Source organism: Solanum lycopersicum, chromosome 2, assembly GCF_036512215.1.
Source record: "Solanum lycopersicum chromosome 2, SLM_r2.1".
NCBI classification, from domain to species: domain Eukaryota; kingdom Viridiplantae; phylum Streptophyta; class Magnoliopsida; order Solanales; family Solanaceae; genus Solanum; species Solanum lycopersicum.
Window position 1 is genome coordinate 58,457,759 of NC_090801.1, and position 24,069 is coordinate 58,481,827.

At 34.0% G+C, this 24,069-nt stretch overlaps 4 protein-coding genes and 1 non-coding gene across 5 annotated transcripts; 2 read left to right on the top strand and 3 right to left on the bottom strand.

The window, feature by feature from the left end:
* Positions 1-176: 176 nt before the first annotated feature.
* Positions 177-250, bottom strand: TRNAI-UAU (transfer RNA isoleucine (anticodon UAU)). Its single transcript has one exon. It is a non-coding gene; the product is annotated as a tRNA-Ile (tRNA).
* Positions 251-671: 421 nt separating this feature from the next.
* LOC101251749 (sodium/calcium exchanger NCL-like) lies at positions 672-5,164 on the bottom strand. Its single transcript, XM_004233798.5, has 9 exons — positions 4,657-5,164; positions 3,709-3,906; positions 3,452-3,633; positions 3,094-3,239; positions 2,740-3,001; positions 2,504-2,655; positions 2,112-2,373; positions 1,710-2,015; positions 672-1,028 (listed from the first exon to the last, which is right to left on the bottom strand). The coding sequence occupies exons 1-9, from the start codon at positions 5,048-5,050 to the stop codon at positions 780-782; spliced, it is 2,151 nt and encodes a 716-aa protein (XP_004233846.1). The 5' UTR covers positions 5,051-5,164; the 3' UTR covers positions 672-779.
* Positions 5,165-6,857: 1,693 nt separating this feature from the next.
* On the bottom strand, positions 6,858-13,379 carry LOC101245909 (GTPase ERA-like, chloroplastic). The gene is made up of 9 exons (XM_004232902.5): positions 12,916-13,379; positions 12,171-12,316; positions 10,631-10,771; positions 10,444-10,557; positions 9,874-9,999; positions 8,546-8,644; positions 8,323-8,424; positions 7,816-7,896; positions 6,858-7,589 (listed from the first exon to the last, which is right to left on the bottom strand). Exons 1-9 carry the CDS (start codon positions 13,334-13,336, stop codon positions 7,503-7,505), a joined length of 1,317 nt encoding a protein of 438 aa, XP_004232950.1. The 5' UTR covers positions 13,337-13,379; the 3' UTR covers positions 6,858-7,502.
* Positions 13,380-15,617: 2,238 nt separating this feature from the next.
* Positions 15,618-19,977, top strand: GLR1.2 (glutamate receptor 1.2). Its single transcript, NM_001320631.1, has 5 exons — positions 15,618-15,865; positions 16,604-17,907; positions 18,078-18,390; positions 18,536-18,927; positions 19,036-19,977. The coding sequence occupies exons 1-5, from the start codon at positions 15,625-15,627 to the stop codon at positions 19,561-19,563; spliced, it is 2,778 nt and encodes a 925-aa protein (NP_001307560.1). The 5' UTR covers positions 15,618-15,624; the 3' UTR covers positions 19,564-19,977.
* Positions 19,978-21,308: 1,331 nt separating this feature from the next.
* Positions 21,309-23,656, top strand: LOC101245610 (peroxidase 19). The gene is made up of 3 exons (XM_004232901.5): positions 21,309-21,708; positions 22,045-22,245; positions 22,861-23,656. Exons 1-3 carry the CDS (start codon positions 21,448-21,450, stop codon positions 23,440-23,442), a joined length of 1,044 nt encoding a protein of 347 aa, XP_004232949.1. The 5' UTR covers positions 21,309-21,447; the 3' UTR covers positions 23,443-23,656.
* The last annotated feature ends 413 nt before the right edge of the window (positions 23,657-24,069 follow it).

A 24,069-nucleotide genomic window follows, 5' to 3' on the forward strand; every position in this document is an offset into this window, starting at 1 on the left:
TTGAGTTGTCTAATAATGTAATTGTGAAGTACTAAAAAAATTATAGAGGAAAATGATAATAAATATTGATGTTAGGTGCATTGGGTCCTATAAGGAATAAGTTGGAGATCCGAGTCAAAGGTCCTAAATTAAAATTAATGTTCCGCAGCGGAAAAAATGGGAAGATAATTACAAGTTGGTCCCGGCGGGGCTCGAACCCGCGACCTTCGGCTCATAAGACCAACGCTCTAACCAACTGAGCTACGGGACCATGTTTGTAAATAAAGTACCTTTTTCTATAATAAAATAAAATCTCTATGATTGAACTCTAAGCATTTTGTAGAACTTGCGTCAGTTTATTTACTTGCAATAGGTCTGGTAATTATTCATTAATCATTTGAATATATATTATTTGCTTTCTCATAGGCGTGGTTACTATTTAATTCCCGGAAATAAAGTTTTACATTGATACTTGAAAATAAAAAGAGTTACGTATAAGATTTTTAATGAAAAATTTAAAAATGTTACGGATTTAGGTTAAAACAAACAATATCACACCATATCAAAAATATCTTTAAACTGTTTTAGCGAAACAATTCCTTCTTTCTCTTAATTCTCTAGCCCCACGTCTTATTCTAGCTTCAAACATGACAATTCATAAAATCTAATCAAATACACCAAATAATAGAAAATTCATGAAAATAATATAACATGATTATTTCCTCTTTTTTTTTTATTCAAAACCTTTTACAAGTTTTCATGAATGGGTTTGGGTTGGGTAGTTATTATGATTATCATCATTAGGCCCAACCAAAGACACATTCAAGAAGGTAAAATAGCACCACAGAGAAAGGGTATAGAGAAAATGCTACGAGACAAGTCCAAAGTGGATATGTGGTGCTGAAAAATGCAAGAAGGCCAATTACAGAGCAAACCACCAAAATTATTAGCACTTCAGCTGAATAATCCCATCTTAGGTCCTTTATACACACCACTGCCAAAAGTGTTGCCATCCCCATGATGTTGTTCATAATCACTCCTCCATATATCTGTCAATCAACAGTCACACTCTTAAAGAACAATCAAACTTCAAAAAATTACTCCCTTCATTTCTATCAATCTTACTTTTCATTTTAATATTGTAAAAATATGGTACGTAGGCCTAATTCAACTTCAAAAATTAGCTCATGAGGGGAGGATTGTCCAAGTCCATACAAGGAGACCACTAGTCCACTCTCCGACAATGTAGGACTTCACTCTAACACCCGCTTCACGTACAGGCTCCAATTGGAGCGTGGACCGTGAGTCCAAACGGGGATGGACCTGACTCTGATATCATATTAAGATATGACACTTGAGTCTAACTCAACCCTAAAAGCTAGCTCATGAGGGGAGGATTGCTCAAGTTCATATAAGGAGACCACAAATCTATCACACTTCAACTAGTAAGTTTTAAAAAGAACGGTCTCTTTCTATATTTGATAACTTTTTGAACCCAACATTTTTCATGACTTGTTTGAAATCAAAAATTCAAAGAACATCTTGGGACACTACACTTATTTTTAGTTTAACACTATAAGATTTAAAAGTCTAACTTTGTGTTTAGTCAAACTAAGATACTTAAGTTAAAACGAAGGGAGTACATAAACAATACAAAGGTACTACAAACATAATGAAATGTTTGAACAAATCACTGTGTGTGTGTGAGAGAGAGAGAGAGAGAGTTAAACCTCTGAGAATGTCAAAGATGCAGTTATTGAACTCTTCTGACTTGCTGGAAATATTGCTGCTATTGCCATTCTTGCATTTAGAGCTAGAGGTACCATAACAAAAGGGATAAGGAAAGAAGGAATCCCCATAGCATCTGATAAATCTTCTATACTGATCACTAAAGGTTTTGCACATAATGTCATTATTGCAATCCCCAACAGAACTTGAAGCACAGATTTGTTAAATGTCCATGTCAACAACTTATAGTTGATCTCTCCATCACTTTCCACCTCATACACTATTTTGTCAACTTCACTCCACTTAATCTACGAAACAAAGCCACATATAGTGCTGAGATTTGTCAACTGTGATAAGCTTTTGTGTTTAGATACATTTGTATAGAGCAATGCTAGATACTTTACCTTGTCATATTCATCAATTGCCCTTTTCTTGTCAGGACATTTAGTCACACTAATGGCCTCATTCAGCCATCTTGTCATCCCATGGACAAATTCATCTTCATCGATCATATCATTACCATTTCTATCAAAATCCCTCAACACTTTCTTGACAGTGTCTTCGTGATTGATTTCAACTTCTCCGAATTTCACTGAACCTATTAGTTCCTCTAATTCAGGTTTTGTTATGGCGTTGTTCCCGTCAAAGTCATACTGATGGAAGATCCTGCCACAATGTAAACAGAAATGAGTAGGAATAGAAAGGTCTAAGACTTTTATCTTTGGATGTAATACAAATAGTATAATGAATTCTTACACTGTCAGTATGTACTCTTAAATTTATAAGAGTAACTTACTCTCTAATACGTTCGATGTTGGGGGTTCCATCATCTTTGACAAGGTGTTCAGCTTCTAATGCTTGAGTTTGAACATGCTTCAAAAGTCTTGCCATTATATGCTCAATTTCGGCAATTTCATCCCTTTGCTTCTTAGTATATTTCTCAACAGCCTGTTGAGGAATTATGCTTGAAGCAACAAGTATTTCATTTCCTCAATATGAATTGAACTTAACTATAAGTAAGAGTTCACTTGCCTTGCGTAAAATCTTTTTAGTACTTGAATCATCACTTTGAGCTAACTGTGCTGCTTCTTCGATCCATTTTTTGCATCCTTCAACAAACTCTTCTTCCTGGATTACTTTGTCGTTGTTTTTGTCAAAAGAATTCAATATCTTAGAAATAGCATAATCCTTGTCCACCTCGACAACCTTCCCCGATTGCATTTCAAGTATAAGATTCTCCAATTCAGTAAGTGTTAGGCATTTGTCGGCATCTCTATCAGTTTCATGGAATAATCTGAAAAAAACAAAAAGGTTACTTATCAGTCTTATAGTTTTGTTAGCTTCACTTCTTAAGAGATTATCTTTCTTTTTCTAATATCTATCTACCTTTTAATGACATCTATATCAGGTTGCCCTTCTTCATTAATGAGCTTCCCTCTTGCATGCCGTTGTACATGATGCAGAAATCCTGCTAGCAGATTCTCATATTTGGAGTACTCTAAACTTCTTTCTTGCATCCACGGGTCCAAAACCTGATGAATAAATTCAGAAATTAAGAACGATACACGAATCCAAGGCCTTCAACTAGGATACATTCATTAGTACATAATTTGTTAACAACATATGAACAGAGGTGGATCCAGCATGTGGTAAAAGAAATAAACTAACATCCATTGCTAAATTAACCCACTGACTCTAAATTCAGTTTCCATCTCAGCATACGGACATTCGAAATTTTGATTACCTGGTAAAGGAAGTATGACACCAAAAGAATGAGTGATACTATAAGTGTGATGAAAATAAGAATACGCCTTCCAACGAATGAGTTGAGAGCAGTGACTGGCTGAACTAGTACAAATGGGATCAAGGAAAGGAGCATAATTCCAGCAGTGTAACTAGTTTCCTTGTCAATCCTAACACCAGTATCTGTAACACATATACTATATAAATAGAACATATCAGCAACTTAAATTCAAGAATGTGAACGAAAGAATGAAATACCTTGTAAGCTCTTCAACCTTTTGAAAGGTGAAGATTCTTCAGATTGGGAATCTGGTTTATCTGTCATATTTTTGGTGCCACATATCAAACATATTCCCCACATCAAAGTAAGATTGAATACTGTGGCTCCAACAGTAGTGCTAATTCCAGAAGAGATTTGAAACTGAGCTTTCTCTTTACTAGCAGAAACTCCAGATGCTACAAAAGTAGAGTAACATTAATATCAGTCCATTTTGTTCATGTTGCTTAATTTCTATTTCCATTTTACCTTCACCGTGTCTACCATGTAAAAATAATTCTCCAATTGATGATTTTTCAATTTTAGAATATGAATCTTGCTTTTTCTTAACCCTCTCATTTAGCAGTTGCTTACTCTCAGCAAACTGGCCTAATTACATGTCTTAGTTAGACCGGTACTAGTTGGGATATCGCATAAGAGGAATTTCATTATAGGAATTCTCTAAAAGATCTCCTGAATTGTCAATTCCTTTGCCTTGCTAACAACTCGTTTATGTTGATTCACTGAAATGTCTTTGACCACTTTCTGAAGGAGAGGGGACTAACGAACTCTACGTTGAACACCTGTGTGTGTCTTAATTAAGTAGCTGATTGGAACCATGCTTCTTCTGATGTAAAATAAGATATTCAAATAAATAATATTCGTATAGTGAATAACTATTCATCTAGTGTAATTTCATTCAAATAGGAGACAAGAAACTAATAAGTACCAAAGTTCATTGAGAAAACAAGCTAAGCTTTGTGATAAGCTTGATACTATTGGGAATGGCTCGGGTCAGAATCATGGTAGAACTCTTGTTATCAGTTATAGCTTTGGGCATCACAGTAAGTGCTTGATCTTAACGAGTTATATTCCAGGTTATTACTATCTTAAGCAGTTAAAATTAAAGTGAGACAGAAAAAATGATAGCTAGGCAATAGACTAATTACCAATGACCATGACAATCCTTGGCAAAGTCATTAAGATTTGAAAAACAGTGGCCCCAAAAATGCCAGTGCCAAGAATATTGAATAGAGTCTTGCTTCCTCTTGATATTAGGCTTTCCCCTGTATTCAACAAGTACTGGCACACTACTATCAAGAAAATGTATCCTGCAATGTTGTTTGCACACGGAAAAACACCGTAAACCTGCTCACATGTTTTGCCAGAAGAAGAAACCAAAGGTGGTCCATGTTCTTGATTGTTACTAACTTGATCAATCCCATATGAGATATTCAATAATTGGTTATTATCTAAAGAATTTAGCTTTAGAACCCTGCACTGGACCTTTCCAAGTAGAAGAATAAATGTGATAAAGCATAGTGAATTTGAAAGGCTTGGCATCACTACCAAAGTACAAGCTATAACTCTACTCTATGAGTTAGGATATTATAAAATGAATTCCAAATTTAGACAAAGGTACTTTTATAGATGACATTTTGCAAAAAAAAAAAGAAAGAAGACAAGTGGTACTTATAATAGTGAAAGTTCTGCATGAAAGATAAGGGTATTTTTTTTTTTAATATTGACAGTCTTGTTCCCACAATGATACTTTTTTAATAGTGGGAGTTTTGCTTGAAAACAGGTCATTTTTAGTTCTTTTAGCATGTAATTTGTCTTATATATTTTTCAAGATTAAAAATCCATGTGTTGAGGAAACTTATCAGAAAACATATATCTTAGGCTGATCTGATAATGTAATAAAGTTTTTCTTTATACTATTTAAACTCTTTACTACTCACACCAGAAAGCCAAACAGTCATCTATCATGCAGAAAATGGACTTAATATTGATTAAAAAAAAAGAAAATTTATCTTGTTTTTTATTGATCATGGAACTAGTTGTTCAATTGATCCTTATTTAACAAGATTGGCATTTTGGAACTGGCATCTATATACTTTAGTATCTTATTATTCTAATATATTTGATAAAGCGTGTGGCAATATCCAATAACATTGGTTTATGGAATCCTATTCCTCAACACTTGGCATCTTAACACCATAAAATGTAGTTGAAGAGACTTGAAATAATTTTCCATTATATTCAATATATGTTTTCCACGATTGTTAGATACCAGAATTTAACTCTTGTTTTAAAAAAAAATTAAATAGAAAAACACATGTGACATTTTACTGTCTCAATTCTCACCTATTACTCTAATTACGTAGTACATATGTAAGAATGACCTTAGGATGCCAATATCATCAGTATTTACGTCATCAGTACTACTGTACTATAATAATTCAAAATATGTAGGAATAAATACTACTCTGTTGAAGTCCAGATATGAAATTTTCTTCGAATTCTAGCTGGTGATGCACAACAAGTGATAAGATGACCAACGTACAACGGCTGTGGGTTATGGAACCTTTTTAACACTTTGATCTCAACAGCATAAGATAAAGTTGAAGTGACATAATAATATTTTATTTTGCATGTGAGATTAAAGATTTCTAATGTGTTATGATAAAGAGACTCGAATTTTGACTCCAAAAAGAACCATATCATCAACTACATGTTCGATTACCCTTTCCATCTGCATATCAAGATAGGGAGCAATAAACAAGTTCCATTGACATCCCTCCGTACATCAGTTAGGTCAAAGTTACTTTTAATTGTAATTAAAAAAAAAGAAAAATTACTTTTAATTATAATTATAAAAAAAATGCATAAGTTCTCGCAACCTATGCTCGAAATCCCAAAGACACAATTATACTATATTAAGATGCTATTACCCCTTGACTTATTTTAGAAATAATTTTCTACCACTTTTTGACTTGCGTGACACTATCAATCAGATAACTTAAAAGAATTGTCAACACGCGCTGAGCCCAGAAGATAGTGTCACATGGTCGAAAAGGGGTAAAAAATTATTTATAAAATAAGTTCGGAAAGTATAAATGTAGGTTGAAAGCGTACTTATACATTTCCTCTAAAAAAAATATCTATATAAAAAAAAATTCGGCTACCCTAAAAGAAATTTCTGACTATGTCACTGATTGGTACACTTACTACACCAGCAGGTCAGCTTGTAACCCCTCTTGGATTGTGTTTTATAACATGTAGACCTAGATCATGCTCAACACTGCCTCTACTCGAAGTGGCTCTCAATAGTTGAGCCTAGAATAAACAATTACAGCAGCATAAAAGATTGAAAATGTCAAAGATACAATAATTAAATTCACACACCAGTATAAAACTTTGGAAATGTGAAAGACAATGTACCGATCCAGTGACAGCTGAAGACTACTTCCTACAAAAATCTCTACTGCAAATAAAATTTACAAAATAATTTGTGCACAAAAACATGTCTTGCAGTGATATGAATCAGTTCCCGCCAGAATTTGAAGCAATACACGTCTCTCTACTTTTTCCAATTAACAGCAGCAATTAGTACATCAGAATGTCTTAACATTGCAATATTAGTTAGACAGTTGAGTAGTAAAGACAGAACGAACGTGTAAGGTTTACTTGCTGAGCAGGCAGCCACCTGCATCTTCTGTCAAGTTCTTCCTCCCTTCAACGGCATCCCTCAAGGGACAACTACATTAATCAGAAATGAGATTGGCAGCTGAGATGAGATCTGGTGCATTTACATCATGATCTCTCCGCAAGGATATTTCTTGTACCTGATCCTGACATCAAGAACTTTCACAAAATCCCGTCTGCTTAATTAGCCTGCTGTACTTTGGGAAACATTTATAGAAATTACAGCTAGTTCATCATGGAGAGCATCAAGAGCTACTGATCATCATTCACATTCCATCCATTAAGAGTTCAAAACAGAGTTTCCAAATCACAAAGCTTGAATATGGCCCCCGTAGCCGTAGTCCTTCAGGAGACCTTCATCTTGCCTCCAATTCTCTTTCACCTTCACCTCAACCTGTTTCAACAAAAAATTAACATGAGAATCACTTTTTCCAGCTAAGTATCTCAAAAGTTATACCTAGGCAAAATTGTGTCAGCTGGAAGTAGGAAGAAGCAGCTGCAGCACATTAATTTTAAGTATCACAACATAAGAACGCAGCGCGTTAGTTCGAAGTACTGATGTAAGAGTACACAAATACCCTATGGAATTCATTGTGAAGACAGATTATCATGAGAATTACCTCCAGAAAAACTTTCTTTTGTAGGAAATCTTCTATGTCAAGCCTTGCAGCTGTGGCAAGAAGCTTTAAAGCCTTCCCTTCCTGAAAACAAATCAAGAGACATGTAATACAAGATACTGGCGTGAGCCCCCTTTAAATGCCCTTTAATACCCGATATAGGACACTGTATATCTAAACACTCTCTCACATGTGCAACCATTTTCTGGAGTTAATACGTGGACTTTAATCTGGAATTACAAGTCTGGGAAAGGGGTTTCCAAAACTTGATTAGCTCGATCACATATGTGAAAGCACCTAGGCAGGATGGAAGGCCAAGGAGAGGGTGAAGGTGGGACACTGCTTATTTACAGTACACATAAGTTACAGAGTTGGAACGTCTACTGCGCTTATAAAAAGAAGGATGAATCTAATATAACATAAAGAAAAAGGATGGTCTTTCTTTGTTATAAAGCATATCTAAAAATAACAAACACAGATGACATACAGAAACAAACTGATGGTTGTTACCTTTCCAATAAGGATGATCTTTTGAGTGTTTCTCTCCACTATAACTTCGACTTGAATGAAGTCTTTCGCATTCGGTCTAGTCTTGTAACTAACTACATTAACCTGCAGAGTATGTGGCAGATTTAGAGGAAAACTGAAAAATGATGAAGTAAACTCCTAAAGGAAAACTAAAAAAGCAAATATTATTCCGCAATCAACTTGAAGTTCTCAAACACATTTTTACCTGGCATGCATAAGGAACTTCATTTCGGTATTGCAGAAATATCTTCTCTCTGACAATTTCAGCCACAAAAAATCTTTCAGGATGCTCACTAGCAATGTCCTGAAAGCAAAGATGAGATGGGCTTGTTAATTAACCTTGGCAATTACTAAACATCATTATAGCCTATAGGAGGATAAAGATTATATTGCTACAAGACTTTAACGCATTAAGCAAACTCATTTGACATAATGTTGTATATGCAAGATAACAGCAGCAAGAAAATCTATGCAGACTGCAGTTACTTGTGAAGCATATGAGGAAAATAGAGTCTTACTCCCAGGTTTAGGAGTAAGACCTTAATCTACCCTACCCTGGGAATAAAGAAAATCTCTTCCATATCTCTAAGCAAAACATGGAAAAAGAGGATCATTTATGGAAAATCAAATCAAAGATAATGTCCACTAATATATGTGAAGATAAATAGCAGCTATAGACTGGAAACTGCTGGCTTAATATACTTTTATCCTCATACTTCCTCAGTGTCCATGCTACACTATTCTGACATCCCTGATACCAAAGGAACGATTCATCTAGAAGGTATATAATAGTATATAGCAATCATTTCTTTCTTCTTCTCTTTCTTTATGTAGACCTTAGAATAATCAACTTTTCTCCTACTTTATTGCAACTCCTGCAGGTTGCATTATCTTAATAGGGCACAAACTAAATAAGGTATTTCTTTCTCCCTCTGCTACCCAACTCCAAGCCCCCTCGCTCAATACAGATGGGTGGATTCCATACTACCCTCTACCTATTCAAAGACATGATTGACCTTGAGCTTGATGTGTTATAGACAACAGACTTGAAATTGCACATTGATCAAATTAATTTAAGGTGTAATTTATGTATGCATCAATGCTGATTTTGAATATTTATAGAGTTAAAAATACAAACATAATGGAAGTGTATCAGTTGTATATCACTTCCAGATGGCATACATATCATAGTTTTCAATTTAAAAAACAAGTTCAAAAGAAATATATAAAAACACGAGATGGAATCAAAGTTACATATAGAAATTTTTGGCAGTATTGGCAACATAGTTGCATGGAGAGCGAGGGATGCAATCTAACAACATTTTTGAAAGCAATTATCTAGTGCAACATAGATGCCATTTGTCTAATGCCCAAAATTGAGTCGTTGACACCAACAGCTCTCGACAAGGTTAAATGCCACCAAAATCATACAGATCAAAGTTGAAGATGACTACAATGAATTTTTCCTCATTTTCAAGAAAGAAGACAGTGAATAGAGGTAATGGAATATCGAGACAGAGTATATATCTACACCTTGGGATAATAAGCAGGCCCAAGAGGAAGTTTAGATAATATCCAGTCTTTGACATCTTCTACTCCATGACCATACTTCGCACTTACAGGTATGACCTCATCAACGTCCGTAAATTTCTCGTACCACTGAATGGGAGAAAACGTAGCATCAGAACATCTAAACTATTTGACTAATTAAGTTCATCAATAAAATATCCAATCTAAATAAGTTCAACAGCTATTCTTATATGTCTCAAATTCATAATTTTGTCATCAGGCTAAATCTGTGTTTTATGTGACCATTATAGGCTATAAGAATAGATCTACCTCTAGCACTTTAACATCAATATATTACTACGGTTAAAATGGTACTCCAAAACGCAAAATTTTCTTTCTTTTCTTTTGGATAAGGTAATCAATTAGCAAATTATTTCAATTCCAATGATAATAGCCATTGCCAAGTAGTTGATAGATTCTACAGAGAAATTAAATTAGTTGACTCAAATCGCTTATACTTTGTCTGACTAGAATAAGTGGAGGCTCTTTGTAGGACTTGCACAATAAATGATCTCACAATCAGCAGTACCTTACCTCAAGTCTCTTTGCAATTTCACCAGGCTTGATTAGGTCCTTCTTATTCAAGACTAACAATGTTGGTACTTTATACTTTAGGTCTCCAACACCCTCTTCCAACACTTCATCTATCTGAAAGAAGCAATTAGAAAAAGTTAAAGGATAAAAACATTTCCCAATGGCTCTTTATAATAAAGAACCATACCTTTGCAGGAACCTTACATGCGTCCACAACAACAAGCACGCAGTCTGCATTAACAGCTGCACTTCGGACATTCTTCATCATCATTGTATCTAGCTTATGCATTTTCTTCTCTATGACACCGGGAGTGTCATAAAGTATCATCTGCAAGGGAACGCCCAGGCATCACTCATGAGTCTGAGACAGGTGATAACATATGTGCAAAAAAGATTGAAGTCTAGGGAGCAGATATGGGATAGCAAATTGCAATAACTAGAAAAGGATTGCATATTAATAACATATGATAAACTGCAGACTGTGTGAAATAGTGAAGTATGCTAAAGTAATAAGAATTAATTGATTAATACAATAACAGATAACAGCTGCACAGGCAAGGTGAGGAAAACCAGAAGGTCAAAAATAAGAACTCTTCCTATTTCTGGCAATAATAAAAATTCAAAGAAACAAAAATTTCTATCAAAAAGAACAGCCTGCTTGCCACCCTTCTCACAGGTACAAGCAAAATTAACATAACTGAGCTGGAAGATTGAGTAATAGTAACTTTGATAAACAGATACCTGTTAAGTGTTAGGCACTGAAAAATGGGTTCACTAGACAATATTCTGCATAAAAACTTATCAATATTCAAGCACCAATGGCCTAAGCAAAAGAATTGTTTTTTTTATGAAGAGTGACCAGTGGTGGTCCGGCTATTTTCACCAAGAGGTTCCAAATATGAAAAAGCAAACGCACAAAGAATCCAAAGGGGGTCAACATTTATTATATATACATAAAGAATGATTTTAACTATGTATAAACAATTTATTTTTCCGCTGAAGGGGGTTCATGAACCCCTTAGCCCTACCTGGCTCCACCCCTGAGAATGACTGTATATCACCTTATCCTACACTGCAACCAGATCTGAAAACTATGGACTATGTTCTTGAACATATACTGAGGGTGAATTATGCCTGGAAGCTTAAAAGAAGCACTACATAGGTGGAAGGCAGAAATGATAGAGAAAACACAGACTAGTTTAGAGAACTTCCCTGTGTACACTTTGGACATTGTGGATTAAGGCAAAGAGGATCATATATCATCCAAAATATCTTCTAGTGTAGGATGAATCATGCCTGGATGATACTCTAGATTTGCTTGACTCCTTCTAGACATAAAAGGAGTCAGCCTAAGTTTATTTTGTATAGGGTGATGACGCCATCTTGCTGCTGCTATGTTGATAGATAAAGTGAACAAGCCATCACTCCTAAATCTTTTTTTTTTTTTTAGAAACTAGGCCCAACTAAAAAAAAAACAATTTCCATTGCAATCACAAAAAAAGAAACGTATGTTGCAATCATTATTTGACTCTAGCAGTACTACAACAAAGTTAAGATACTTGCAGCATAAGAGTAGAATTTTCCTCGGAAAAGAAGCTCTGCAGCTACAAAGCAATGTGTAAGACACATTTTCACATCATGAGTCAGCCAAGAAGTATGCGGACATAAAATGAACTGAGACATGTTGCAGCTCAGCAGAAACATAGTGGTAGAAGAACATTCCATACCTGATGATCTGGACCAGAACATATTCCAAGAACTCGATGACGAGTAGTTTGAGGTTTATCAGTAACAATTGACAGTTTCTGCCCAACCATTTGATTGGAAAGTGTACTTTTCCCAACATTCGGCTTCCCAAGCACAGCTACATATCCTACATTTACACACACTTTCTGCTTAATTTCAATTTCTTTCACATACATTAACCCTTTTTTAAAAAATAAAACTCACATACATTTACCTACACATACACTTTGCCTATTAAAATGGTACTGCATGAAAAAATATTTCAAATTCCAATTGTCCTAATGTCGAAGATGATAAAGAGAATATATATTTTAAATTTTCGGTCAAAATTCAATTATTTTGAATCCGGGGAAGCGAATAGTGAGGAACATTCCTGGACAGTGAGTAGTAACTATAAAAGACTATTTAAGATACTTTTCAAATTCACATAGTTTAGTATCCGGAAGCAAAAAGTGCCAATTATTCTTTTTACTAACAATAGCATAATCCAATACTCCAACCTTCCCGAAATACTTGTCACAATTTCCTTTTCGAGAGTCAAACATATGAATTTTGTCCAGTACTTTAAGATGGTATTTTGTTTCATCAATTTGATATAACCGAAATTGCAATTTACAGTATTCCTGGTATAGTTTTAAATATCTAAATTTTAATATTAAAGTATCAGAAATGTCTAATCAAATTGAGTCTTGAAGAAAGAAGTGACAAGGAAATGAGAAAACAAACCACTGCGATGATTAGGATTTTCAGGAACAAAATCGAGCTCCTCCATTTCATAATCATCAAGTAAAGCCATGTTTCGGTCTGGTTTCACACTCAGAGATAGCAACATCGACGAATCGTCCTCTTCTTCTTCCTCCTCTGTGTCTACAACACCTTTAGACCTCCTCAATCTCATAGCCCTAGATGTTTCTTCAGCTATGCTGGAAAATTTCTCGTTTTCTCCTGCTTGGACTTCCTCTTCGTCGCCGAGAAAAATCTCCGACTTGCTGTTTCTCCGGCGAGTAGTGGTGACTCGTTGCCCGAAACGGCCATTATCGCCGGGAAAGGAAGTGGAAAAGCAGTTACAGTAGGAGTGGATAAGAGGAGTGTTATTTTTGGGAAGAGTCGCTGTGAATAGAGAAACGTTGAGACATAGCGCTCTCATTTTTGGATAGTGAACTGCTCTTCTTCCTAGTACTAATTTAACCGGCCTTGTATCTTTTTCTATTTTCGATTTTTTTATGGAAATATGTGCATTATTATGTTGTACTGTATTCTGTAATGTTGGTACATTCGCTCTTGTTGCATGAAATCAGTAACCAACTATAAACAATATTTTAAAAAGACCTACTTTTTTCTACTACAATTTAGTTAGTGTATAATTTTTTTGAAATTATGAAATTCATTTTACTATGACTTTTAGTTTTAAATTTATATTTTTTAGTTGTTGTTTCACTATTTTGAATGTTAGTAATATTTATTTATATCTTGTAACTATGTTGAATAAAAATTTTAACGGTTGAGAAAAAAATGTTTTAATTATAGACATTTTCATGGATCTCTTCATAATAAATTTGTGTAAACAAAAAGTAATTAACCACTTATATATCTAAAAATCATATTAAATTTATTCAACTTTCTAAATCCTACATATTCACATAAATTAAAATAAAAAATACTAAGATATCGGACTCGTGCTAACAGACACCTTCATCTAGCTTATCTATAAGAAACAATATATATTCAATGAAATATTTGAGTCTATTGCGAGCTGACTTAGGTTATAATCATTCTTCTATATTAATAATAAAATTATATTGACTTAATATAAATATTTGATGCTGATAAATTTTTTCATCGTTATATAGAAAAAAATGATCCTTTAATACTTTTCTTCTATTTAATTATTTTATTATTATATCAATGATATACTTTACAAAATATGTATTGGGTCAAAATTTTCTTTTTTGGTTCTTCCTTCCTTCTTCTCCTTTTTCCAGGTTGAGCCATTAAAAATTTTCAAAACTCCATTTAAAATTTGATGTGTCACAAAATGATTTGAAGTGAATAAAATTAAAAGAGGAGCTTATATTTAAAATTTTAGACTATTAAAGATGGATTTTAAATTAATCAGATTGATGAAAATTGTTTGAAGTGAATAATATATTAAAAGATTTGATATATCAGGAAGAGCTTATATTTAGAATTTAAGACTATTAAGAATAATTTTGAATTAGTCAAAATTAAAAGAGTATTTCATTTAAAATTTGATGTGTGGCAAACGAATCAGACTAATCAAATTATCGAAAGGAGTTTAATCTGAAATTAGCTTACGGTATGTGCTTGACATAATATTATTTTTAATTCTCTTCCTCGGCTATACGGTACATCTAGAAAGAGCGCATTCTTATTTGATATCAAATACTTTTCAATAACTAAATATAATTTCTGAGTTGAAAATCAACTTAAACTCAGTTAAACATTAAATTAAAATGATTTTGGTTTTCAAATAAAAACGATGCAGAACTTTTTATCTTTAATTTAATTTGCAGTACTATGACTTAATCTAAACATAATGAATGAACTAATCCAATTTTTCAAATATTTTACGAACACATTTTGACAATCAATTCTTCCACAATAACGCCACGTAAAGGTATTTGACTCAGACCTAATCTTCTCTTTAAACCACAGATTACTAATTAGTGCAAAATAGAAGCTATTAGAAATTAATTGAGACACTGCTATCCTAGATTTTTTTATTTGGTCTAAGTAACTTTTATAGCACAAATTGACTTTTTAAAAATAGACCAGTACATGGTTTAAATTTTCCGACTTCAAAGCCATAAAATATATTTATTGGAATGGATGATTTCCAAGTACCTTTTTTTCTTCATTGAAATTTCAATATTTATTTAGTAAAAAAAAGCATGCTAATGGCGTCTCTACAACTCTATATACCTCTTAAAAGTACATATTACTTATTAGAATTAGAATAGTCGAATTCTTCGCCACATCAAATTTATCTTAATATATTTTACATCTTCTATATTTGTGAATTACGTTGTATTACACATGAGCAAGCATATGTAGCATGATTTATCATGTACACATCAAAAGTATACCGATCGAATTTTCTTGTGATCCATGAAAAAATAGAAGATTTATACATTTTTCTTTTATGTTAGTTTTCAACTAATATTCCCATAGTCTGAAAAAATAATGAGTACTCTTTTTGATATTTGTACAAGTCCACACGGTTCAATTTAATTTACAATTGGTGGCAAAGTATGACCATTCTTTTACTTTTCAATTTAAACTACAAGACATATAGTCAATTCAACTGCAAAATGAAAAAAACAATTGACAAGTAGATAACATTATAGGATTATATATATTGGTTAATTTTGTAAAGAAAAATATATTTTCAGCTGAAGTAGAAAATTTTTAATAATGTTGATCTTCATCCTCAAGGCCTTTCTTTTTATGTCCCTTGTAACTGTCAAAGCAACTGCAAATGAAACCATAAAAATAGGTGCAATTATTGACTTAAATTCTCGTATAGGGAAGGAACAGAAAACTGGCATAAATATAGCAGTAGAGAATTATAACCATGACAGAAGAAACAACAAGCAGCTTATAACAGTTCATTTTAGAAACACCAGCAAGGACACAATTCAGGATTTCTTCACAGGTAATTTGAAACTTAGACTTTTCTTTTGATATTTATCAATTTGATATATCTATATCTCGTCTAAAATCTAAATCCATAACAATTATTCATGGATTGTTTGTACGTTGGGGATTGTTATATGGAGAATAACTAACACATTGGGAACTCTTATTTATAATTGTTAGATCAAAAATAACTAATACATTGGAAAATCTTAATAGCTCAAGTTAGTTCATTACCTGAACACGGTGACCGGTGAGGATTCAACTTCCCCTTCCCCTTCCCCTCCCCTACCCCCAATTCTTTTTCTTTTTTTTTTTAAAAAAAGGGAAAGAATAAATAACACATGGATTATTGTTATATGGTCAATAAAGAATACAAATATTGCGTTATAGGTACATATTACTTATTCCAAACTTTTATCCCATACAAAATGATACCAATATTAGTTATGCAACTTTAGGTTTCCAGTATTAAGAGTCGCATACTTATGCGGATTTTAAAAGGAAAACGAAACATAATATAAAGGTATATAGGGATTAGATGGTAAGTCATGGTTTGTACTTCATACCATATGTTGTAGAAAACAATACAAATTTTTACACCAGGATTAATCGTTTTTGCTTATACTTTGATTTTTAACATATTACTAGTAGTTAATGTTTATCATACAGATTTAGTTATACAAATAGTTTTTTTAGACCGTTAGTGCATAGAACTCAAACTCATTTCATAGTTGTTTTTACAATTGTGGTGCAGCTGAAGAGCTGGTTGAACGAAACCATGTAAAGATGATAGTTATTGGCATGCAGACGTGGGAAGAAACAGCTTTAATTGCCGATATTGGGAAAAGGCATCAAGTTCCAATTATCTCTTTTGTCACAGCTTCCTATACACCAGAATTGGTGCAGCTTAGATGGCCTTTCTTGGTGCAAATGACTACAAGTAGCTTGGACCAAATAAATTGTACAGCTAGTGTAGTTAGCTCCTACCAGTGGAGGAAAGTCATAGTAATTTATGAAGATGACATGTATAGTGATTCTAGTATGCTTGCAGTTCTAACTGAAACACTCAAAGGTCATGGTGTAGAAGTAGAGCATCAACTAATTCTTCCACAATTCTCTTCTCTGTCCGATCCAAGGGAGGTTGTTCGACGAGAGGTTGTCAAGTTACTACAGAAACAATCAAGGGTCTTTATAGTTCTTCGCTCATCAGTATCCACTGCCAATCATCTGTTTAAAGAAGCCAAGGAAATTGGACTTATGGGAAGAGATTCAGCTTGGATACTTGCAGATTCTCTTGCTGATCTCTTGGATTCTGTTGACAAAGCCTTTATTTCATCTATCCAAGGGGCTTTAGGAATCAAAAATCACTATGCAGAAGCCACTAAGTCTTTCCGACATTTTAAAGGTCAATTTCAAAAGATTTTCCGGTCTGAATATCCTACGGAAGATCACTCAGAGCCTGGAATTCATGCTCTAAAAGCATATGACAGTATCACAGCTTTTGCTAACGCTGTGAACAATTTGGGTGCGAAAAGTTCCAATGACTCAGTGTTGATGAAAAACAGAATTCTTTCCAGCAATTTCACAGGTTTGACTGGCAATATTAGTTTTGTCAATGGAGTACTGTCACACCCTCCAACGTTTAGGATTGTAAACATTGATGGAAACAGGTATAATGGACTTGGCTTTTGGTCATCAATGTTTGGATTCTCGAAAGTTCTTGAAGCTGAAAATGGGGAGTTAATCGGGGTTAATGGTTCCCGTGTTATGAAGTTTAGTATGGTTAAATGGCCTGGAGAATTGAAACGTGTCCCGAAAGGGTGGGCAATGCCTACTGATGCAAAACCATTGATTATTGGAGTTCCAGGGAGAACATCTTTCGAGAAATTTGTTAAGGTTGAAACAGTGGCTGAGACAAATGAAATGAAGTATACTGGTTTCTGTATTGATCTTTTCAAAGAAGTACTTAAAATTTTGGAGAAAAATTATACACTACCTTATGATTTTGAAGCATATGATGGATCATATCCTGATCTGGTTCAGCAAGTGATTAATGGGGTAAGCATTTTGTTTCCAATATGCTAAATACTATCTAGCTTTTCGTCTTGTCGCCTACTTTTTTATCATACAGTACCCTGTGTTATACCAAGCAAAAAACATTTAGTACTTGAGGCTTTGCTTTGGACTTGTGTAATTTTTTCATGTTTTGATATGTCTCCTTCTGTCAGAGATATGATGCTATCGTTGGAGATATAACGATATTAGCTGAAAGGACAAAATATATAGAGTTCACACAGCCATTTGCAGAGTCAGGGTTGACCATGGTGGTTCCAGTGAAGTTTGATAAATCGAAAAAGGCATGGATGTTCTTGAAGCCTTTCACTGGAAACATGTGGGTAGCGACAGGTTCTGTCTTAGTTTACACAATGCTTGTAGTTTGGTTCATGGAGCATCAGTCCAATCCTGAATTTAGAGGCCGGTGGAAAGATCAACTCGGAACTGCAATGTGGTTTACATTCTCTTCACTATTTTTTGCTCATAGTAAGTTTTGCTATCCTACATTTAGTATTTGAAATCGAACAACTTGTAATCTTTAATGTTAAATGAAGTGTCCGTGAAATATTCATATTAACTTTGTTTAAACAGTAGAAGGAGATAACAATTTTTTACTTTGGCTGATAATCAGGGGAAAACATCAAAAGCAACTACACGAAGACTGTAGTAGTGGTTTGGCTTTTCCTGGTCTTCGTGTTGACCTCGAGTTATACAGCTTCTCTGACATCAATGTTAACTGTTCCTAGACTGGAACCAAGTGTGAAAGATATAGGGTGGATAAAGAGAACAAACGCAACCGTTGGATGTGATGGTGATTCCTTTGTTAAGGATTATTTGAGGCAAGTCCTGGAGCTTCAAAATATCAAGAACATTAGTAATCAGGACGATTATCCGAAGGAACTTGAAAATGGAAACATCAAAGCCGCCTTTCTTGAAATCCCATATCAGAAGATCTTCCTTAGAGAGCATTGCAACCAGTATGTTGTAGCTGGTCCTAATTACAGATTTGGAGGACTAGCCTTTGTAAGTACAAATAACTACACCATTTGCTCTTTTTAAAACCATGACCAGTCCCATAGTTGTGTCTATAGTCTGTATCTCTGATTTGCATAACTTTATTGATGTTACCAGGCATTTCAGAAAGGCTCTCCGCTAGCTCGTGATGTATCTGAAGCCATACTGACTCTAACACAAGATGGTACGCTTAACCGCTTGGAAGAACATTGGTTTGCTTTGTCAAAGAATTGTGATAATGTTGATCCTACTGGTGAAACAGAAAGCCTCACCCTTGGGAGCTTCTGGGGCTTGTACCTAGTCTCTGGTGCAACATCAACTCTCTGTTTGCTATTTTATGTGTATCATTTATTCAGAAAATCCCGGCAACTGACTGGTGCATTTCGTGACAATATACTTCATCCATCAACTGATCAAAGTTTATGGACAAAGACAGCTGGAATTATACGGTATAACAAAAATGACAAGCCTATAGTAACTTTAAGGAGAGTAACGTCTGCCCGGGCAGCAGGTCTTGGGGTAGACGAGAGGGCTGATTCGCGTAAGTGGCACTTGGTGAGTCCTTCAGACGCTGCCCAAATTTATGATGGCTCTTCCCAACATCCTCAACTTGCTGTAGAATTGGGGAATTCAAGGTCAAATTGAAGTGGGATTATTCGGAGTAACAAAATATCAAAACATACTTATATAGGTTTTCAGTTTTCTGCACTAACTTCTTATAGCGAACATTGATTCCTCTGAAATCTGAATCAATTCAAATGTAAAGGTTTCAATAGAATTATAAATTGTAGAATAGTATTCCAACTCATGAACAAATGGATAGGCAAAGTGGAATGATCATGACAACATGAAAGTTCGAATGTTATGTACTTCTCACAAAGTGGTCACTCACTTGGAAACAAAAAATTTATACTTGAAAGTGACTTTTTAGTTTTTAAAAATTCTCCTTTTTCAGGGGCACAATTAAAGCCTGGCATGAGAAAATGTGAAGCCTGGAAGTGCATGGTCCACAGCATTTACTGAGCTCATTTCTGGTAGAAAGCCAGTGATATCAACAAAGGGATGATTGAATTTTAAATACAAAGAGTAAAAAGTGCATCTTGTGTGAAAGTGAGGTCTCTCATTGCACTTGCACATGCTATGCATTTAAGTATCTGAGCTTCGAAAGTTCTTTTGAGCAATCTTTCTTTAGGTGTGGCTTGAAATGGAATTCCTTTTGAAGTGAATATTTTCTCATAAAATGGGGTGTTACCAGATATCTCTACTCATCAGGACAAGTTGTAAGAAATCAACCAACGTCTTCTGTTTTTAAATCGTTGTTTTTTATGACTCTCACCTACTTTATTGACGTTTAGGTTGTACTCTTGGGTGCTTCAATTTATTGTGAATATTCCTTTTGAAGCATAATTTGCATATTTACATGGAATTAGGCCCATTTCAGACCAAACATGTTATGCTGAAAAAAATACTTCTATATTTTAAAACAAAAATAGGTTCACTCATAACAAACAATTTCACTTAAGTAAACACAAAATTAACAGATCCAAGACTGAAGACTAATTATCTTTTGGCTTTTTAGGTAGTGAAAAGAAAGGAACAATCATGAGCTTAGTTATTTCTTTGCTTGAAATACAAGTTGCTTTTGCTTAAGTTTTTGTTTTGTCGAGCTTCCTCTTCTTTTGGTGTTGGTAACATGATTAATTATAAAAATGAAATGGCGAAAGCATAATGGAACAGAGAAAATGAGAAAAAGTTACTAGTGAACATGGACATATTATTAGAATTTCTTCATGTTTTGACTAAAGACACATACCTTACCTTTTACTTTTTGCCTTTCTTTGCTGTACCATAGAAAGCAAATCAGTTAAATTTTGTGTTTTATGACATAAAGCTTAGTCACTGTTCCACTCATCTTTAACCTTTTACTTACCCTTTTTACTTCACTAAATTTAACATAAGATTCTTTAAGTGTACAACTTAACAGATGGTTCCATCCCTTTTGTCCCCCACCCCATCCTAGATTAAAAAGAGCAAATAGTATACAATTGAGGGCTAGCTCACTTGATTAACTGACAATTGGTGTGACGTAGTAATCAATGAAATGGTTAAAAATTCTATCAAGACAAAAAGAAATGTTAGGTGATTCTTCTCATTTGTCCTAGCATTGATGGACAGTTACCTTAGTACTTGTTGCTAATAGGAGGTGAAAGTATCTGTGGAATCAATTGAGATGCGCATCGACACCACCGTCATTAAAAAGAATCATTGGTTAGTGGTCACAACTACCGTAACGAAATAGGGAGGAAAAATAAATAAAAAATGACTGAGAAGTGTATATTCACCTGATGTCTCCCATCATATTTATTTATGTATTCCAATATTTATTGATTGGGCATCTCCTCACGGGTCCATTTATATCCTCTTTGGAACATGGCTACTTATTGTCTGTCTATAGCAGTCACCTTTCGATTTTTCCTATATACTTCTCCACAATTTCCTATTTTGTCTTAGTCACTTAACCGAACAACCATGTCTTCTTCTCCCACATTTTCTTCCTTTGTCACCATTTTTATGTTCCTCTTCTTCCTCAATTTACCCTTCTCCAATTCTCAACTACCAATCAAGGCCACCATTCGGCGTGCTCCTCGACAACTCTCCGTTAACTACTACGCCAAATCATGCCCTCAAGTTGAATCTCTGGTAGGCTCTGTAACTTCCAACATGTACAAAGAAGCCCCTGCCTCTGGTCCTGCCACCATTCGTCTTTTTTTCCATGATTGCTTTGTTGAAGTAAGTCACAATTTACTAGCAGTAACTTTTTTCAGCGCAAGTGCTAGCTAGGTTCAAAAATGCTATTCTAAGTGAATTGCTTACATTTATACAAATAGAGGCGGATTTAAAATTTAAACTTTATAGGATCATATATCCGTAAATGTTCTTTTGAAATTTCTTAATAGATAGAGCTAAGTTACTGAGTTCTGCTAAATTCGTTATTAACATTGTGCATTCACCTCCGAGAACCTTTATAGTCGAGTTGTGCCAAGTTGGCCGGGATACAGTTGTTATAAGAAAAAATAAATTGCGAGTACATATGTTTTTTTTTTTAACTTTGTTGTTTGAATGCAGGGGTGTGATGGGTCAATATTGATATCAAGTAAAGCAGGAAGCAAAGAATTAGCAGAGAAAGATGCAGAAGATAACAAGGATATAGCTAAAGAGGCATTTGAGGGCATAAATAAAGCCAAAGCTATTGTAGAAAGCAAGTGTCCTGGTGTTGTTTCTTGTGCAGACATTCTTGCCATTGCTACCAGAAATTTTGTCCACTTAGTAAGTCTACTAATTCAAATACAAATGAAATACACTCATAGTACAACAAAATAAGTCTAAATAAAAAGAAAAAAAGTGAGCCATTTGGTCTTATTTCTTTTTCGTCGAAATCGTCTCCTTCTCATATTATCCAAATTTTATGAGAAGAATCAAACGGTTCTCAACGAATGTTTAATATATTGGAGGCAATAGTCCAAAATCGTACAGTATAATATATATTTTTTGACACATAAAAAGTTCAAATTTATAGCTGTCCAATTGGCATAATATGATAAACAAGACAAAGGTCATACTTTTTATCTTTTGTCAATTAGTACACTAGTCATCTATATATATATATGTTGGCAAGAGAGTACCAAATTGCAGTAAAGATTTCTCAATTGAAGTGGCAGTTAAAAAACATACCTGATCAAATAGATTTAGAATGACATGTGAGCTACATATTTTAATCTACTTATAATACCGAGGACTCCAAATGAACTCTTGGGATAACAACAAACTTTTGACTTGACCATTGCATTTTTAATCACAGTTTGTCAGAATTCAGTAATTTTAGTTCAGACTTTGTATTCGTTTTAAAATTTTATCGTAAAGATTTGTTGATTTGATGAATAGGTTGGAGGACCCTATTATGAAGTGAAGAAAGGAAGATGGGATGGGAAGTTATCAAAGGCATCAAGGGTGCACCAAAATCTTCCACAATCAAATTCAACAGTGGACCAACTTTTAAAACTTTTTTCCTCTAAAGGGCTCACCTCAGAGGACCTTGTGGTCCTCTCAGGTGCACATACAATAGGTTTTGCACATTGCAAGCAATTTGTGAACAGAATTTATAACTACAAAGGGACCAAGAAACCTGACCCTTACATGGATCCTAGGCTTTTCAAGGCATTAAAAATGTCATGTCCACAATATGGTGGAAATGTTGATATTGTAGCACCATTTGATGTGACAACACCTTTCTCATTTGACAATGCTTATTATGGGAACTTAGAGGCTAAATTGGGATTATTGGCTTCTGATCAAGCTTTGTCTTTGGACCCTAGGACTAAGCCATTGGTTCAAGAATTGGCTAAGGATAAACATAAGTTTTTTCAAGCTTTTGCTGATGCTATGGAGAAAATGGGAGGTATTGGGGTCAAAAGGGGAAGAAAACATGGGGAATTTAGAAAAGATTGCACTATGCATCATGTGTGATTTTTGTGTGTTATTGGATTATTTTATTTTTCACCTAATTATTTTATTTTTATTATTATTTGATTATTTCTTCTAATTTTGTTGAAGGAATCTTGTACTGCTTGAACACATCTATGATATCTCCTTGGAGAAAGAGGAGAATTGAGATTAAAAGAGAAAAAAAAAACTTTCCCTTTTTCTGTCATTAATATATTTTTCTTTTGGCTTCCCTCAATTAGATGAATGGAAATGGGGAAAATAAAAAGTGTTCTCCAGTGTAGTGCACTAACATTGTAAAATAGTGTTTACACAAACATATCATTTATAATTACAGTTAATTTTATTTAATAAGATTAATTGGTAATGTAATTTAAAAAAATAATAAATAACCAATTAAAACACGAATTAATTATGAATTGTGATGAATGATTGGAATCTCTTAAACAAGGACGGGTTTATGCTATGGAAAATAAGACAGACACTTGTCTTATGCCCCAAATTATTGTATCCTTAAAATTACTAAAGAAATTTTTTCAAAAGAAAAGAATTTTTTTAACAAAAAGTGTTTTGTACGTTCAATTTTTCGATTAATACTACAAGATTTAAAAAAATATTTTATTTTTAATTAATTTTTAAATTTCATAAAAA

What these genes read in the sequence shown, in the direction of transcription:
- LOC101245909 (XM_004232902.5), bottom strand. Translation starts at nt 13,336, where the DNA reads ATGAGAGCGCTATGTCTCAACGTTTCTCTATTCACAGCGACTCTTCCC. An exon ending in GGCCTGCTTATTATCCCAAG is followed by an intron (nt 8,645 to 9,873) that starts GTGTAGATATAT and finishes CTTTGCTTTCAG; the next exon opens with GACATTGCTAGTGAGCATCC. An exon ending in AAAAGAAAGTTTTTCTGGAG is followed by an intron (nt 7,590 to 7,815) that starts GTAATTCTCATG and finishes TTGTTGAAACAG; the next exon opens with GTTGAGGTGAAGGTGAAAGA.
- GLR1.2 (NM_001320631.1), top strand. Translation starts at nt 15,625, where the DNA reads ATGTTGATCTTCATCCTCAAGGCCTTTCTTTTTATGTCCCTTGTAACT. An exon ending in TTCACTATTTTTTGCTCATA is followed by an intron (nt 18,391 to 18,535) that starts GTAAGTTTTGCT and finishes GCTGATAATCAG; the next exon opens with GGGAAAACATCAAAAGCAAC. An exon ending in GATTTGGAGGACTAGCCTTT is followed by an intron (nt 18,928 to 19,035) that starts GTAAGTACAAAT and finishes TGATGTTACCAG; the next exon opens with GCATTTCAGAAAGGCTCTCC.
- LOC101251749 (XM_004233798.5), bottom strand. Translation starts at nt 5,050, where the DNA reads ATGCCAAGCCTTTCAAATTCACTATGCTTTATCACATTTATTCTTCTA. An exon ending in AACATCGAACGTATTAGAGA is followed by an intron (nt 2,374 to 2,503) that starts GTAAGTTACTCT and finishes ACATTGTGGCAG; the next exon opens with GATCTTCCATCAGTATGACT. An exon ending in CATCTTTGACATTCTCAGAG is followed by an intron (nt 1,029 to 1,709) that starts GTTTAACTCTCT and finishes GTTGATTGACAG; the next exon opens with ATATATGGAGGAGTGATTAT.
- LOC101245610 (XM_004232901.5), top strand. Translation starts at nt 21,448, where the DNA reads ATGTCTTCTTCTCCCACATTTTCTTCCTTTGTCACCATTTTTATGTTC. An exon ending in TCCATGATTGCTTTGTTGAA is followed by an intron (nt 21,709 to 22,044) that starts GTAAGTCACAAT and finishes GTTTGAATGCAG; the next exon opens with GGGTGTGATGGGTCAATATT. An exon ending in CCAGAAATTTTGTCCACTTA is followed by an intron (nt 22,246 to 22,860) that starts GTAAGTCTACTA and finishes TTTGATGAATAG; the next exon opens with GTTGGAGGACCCTATTATGA.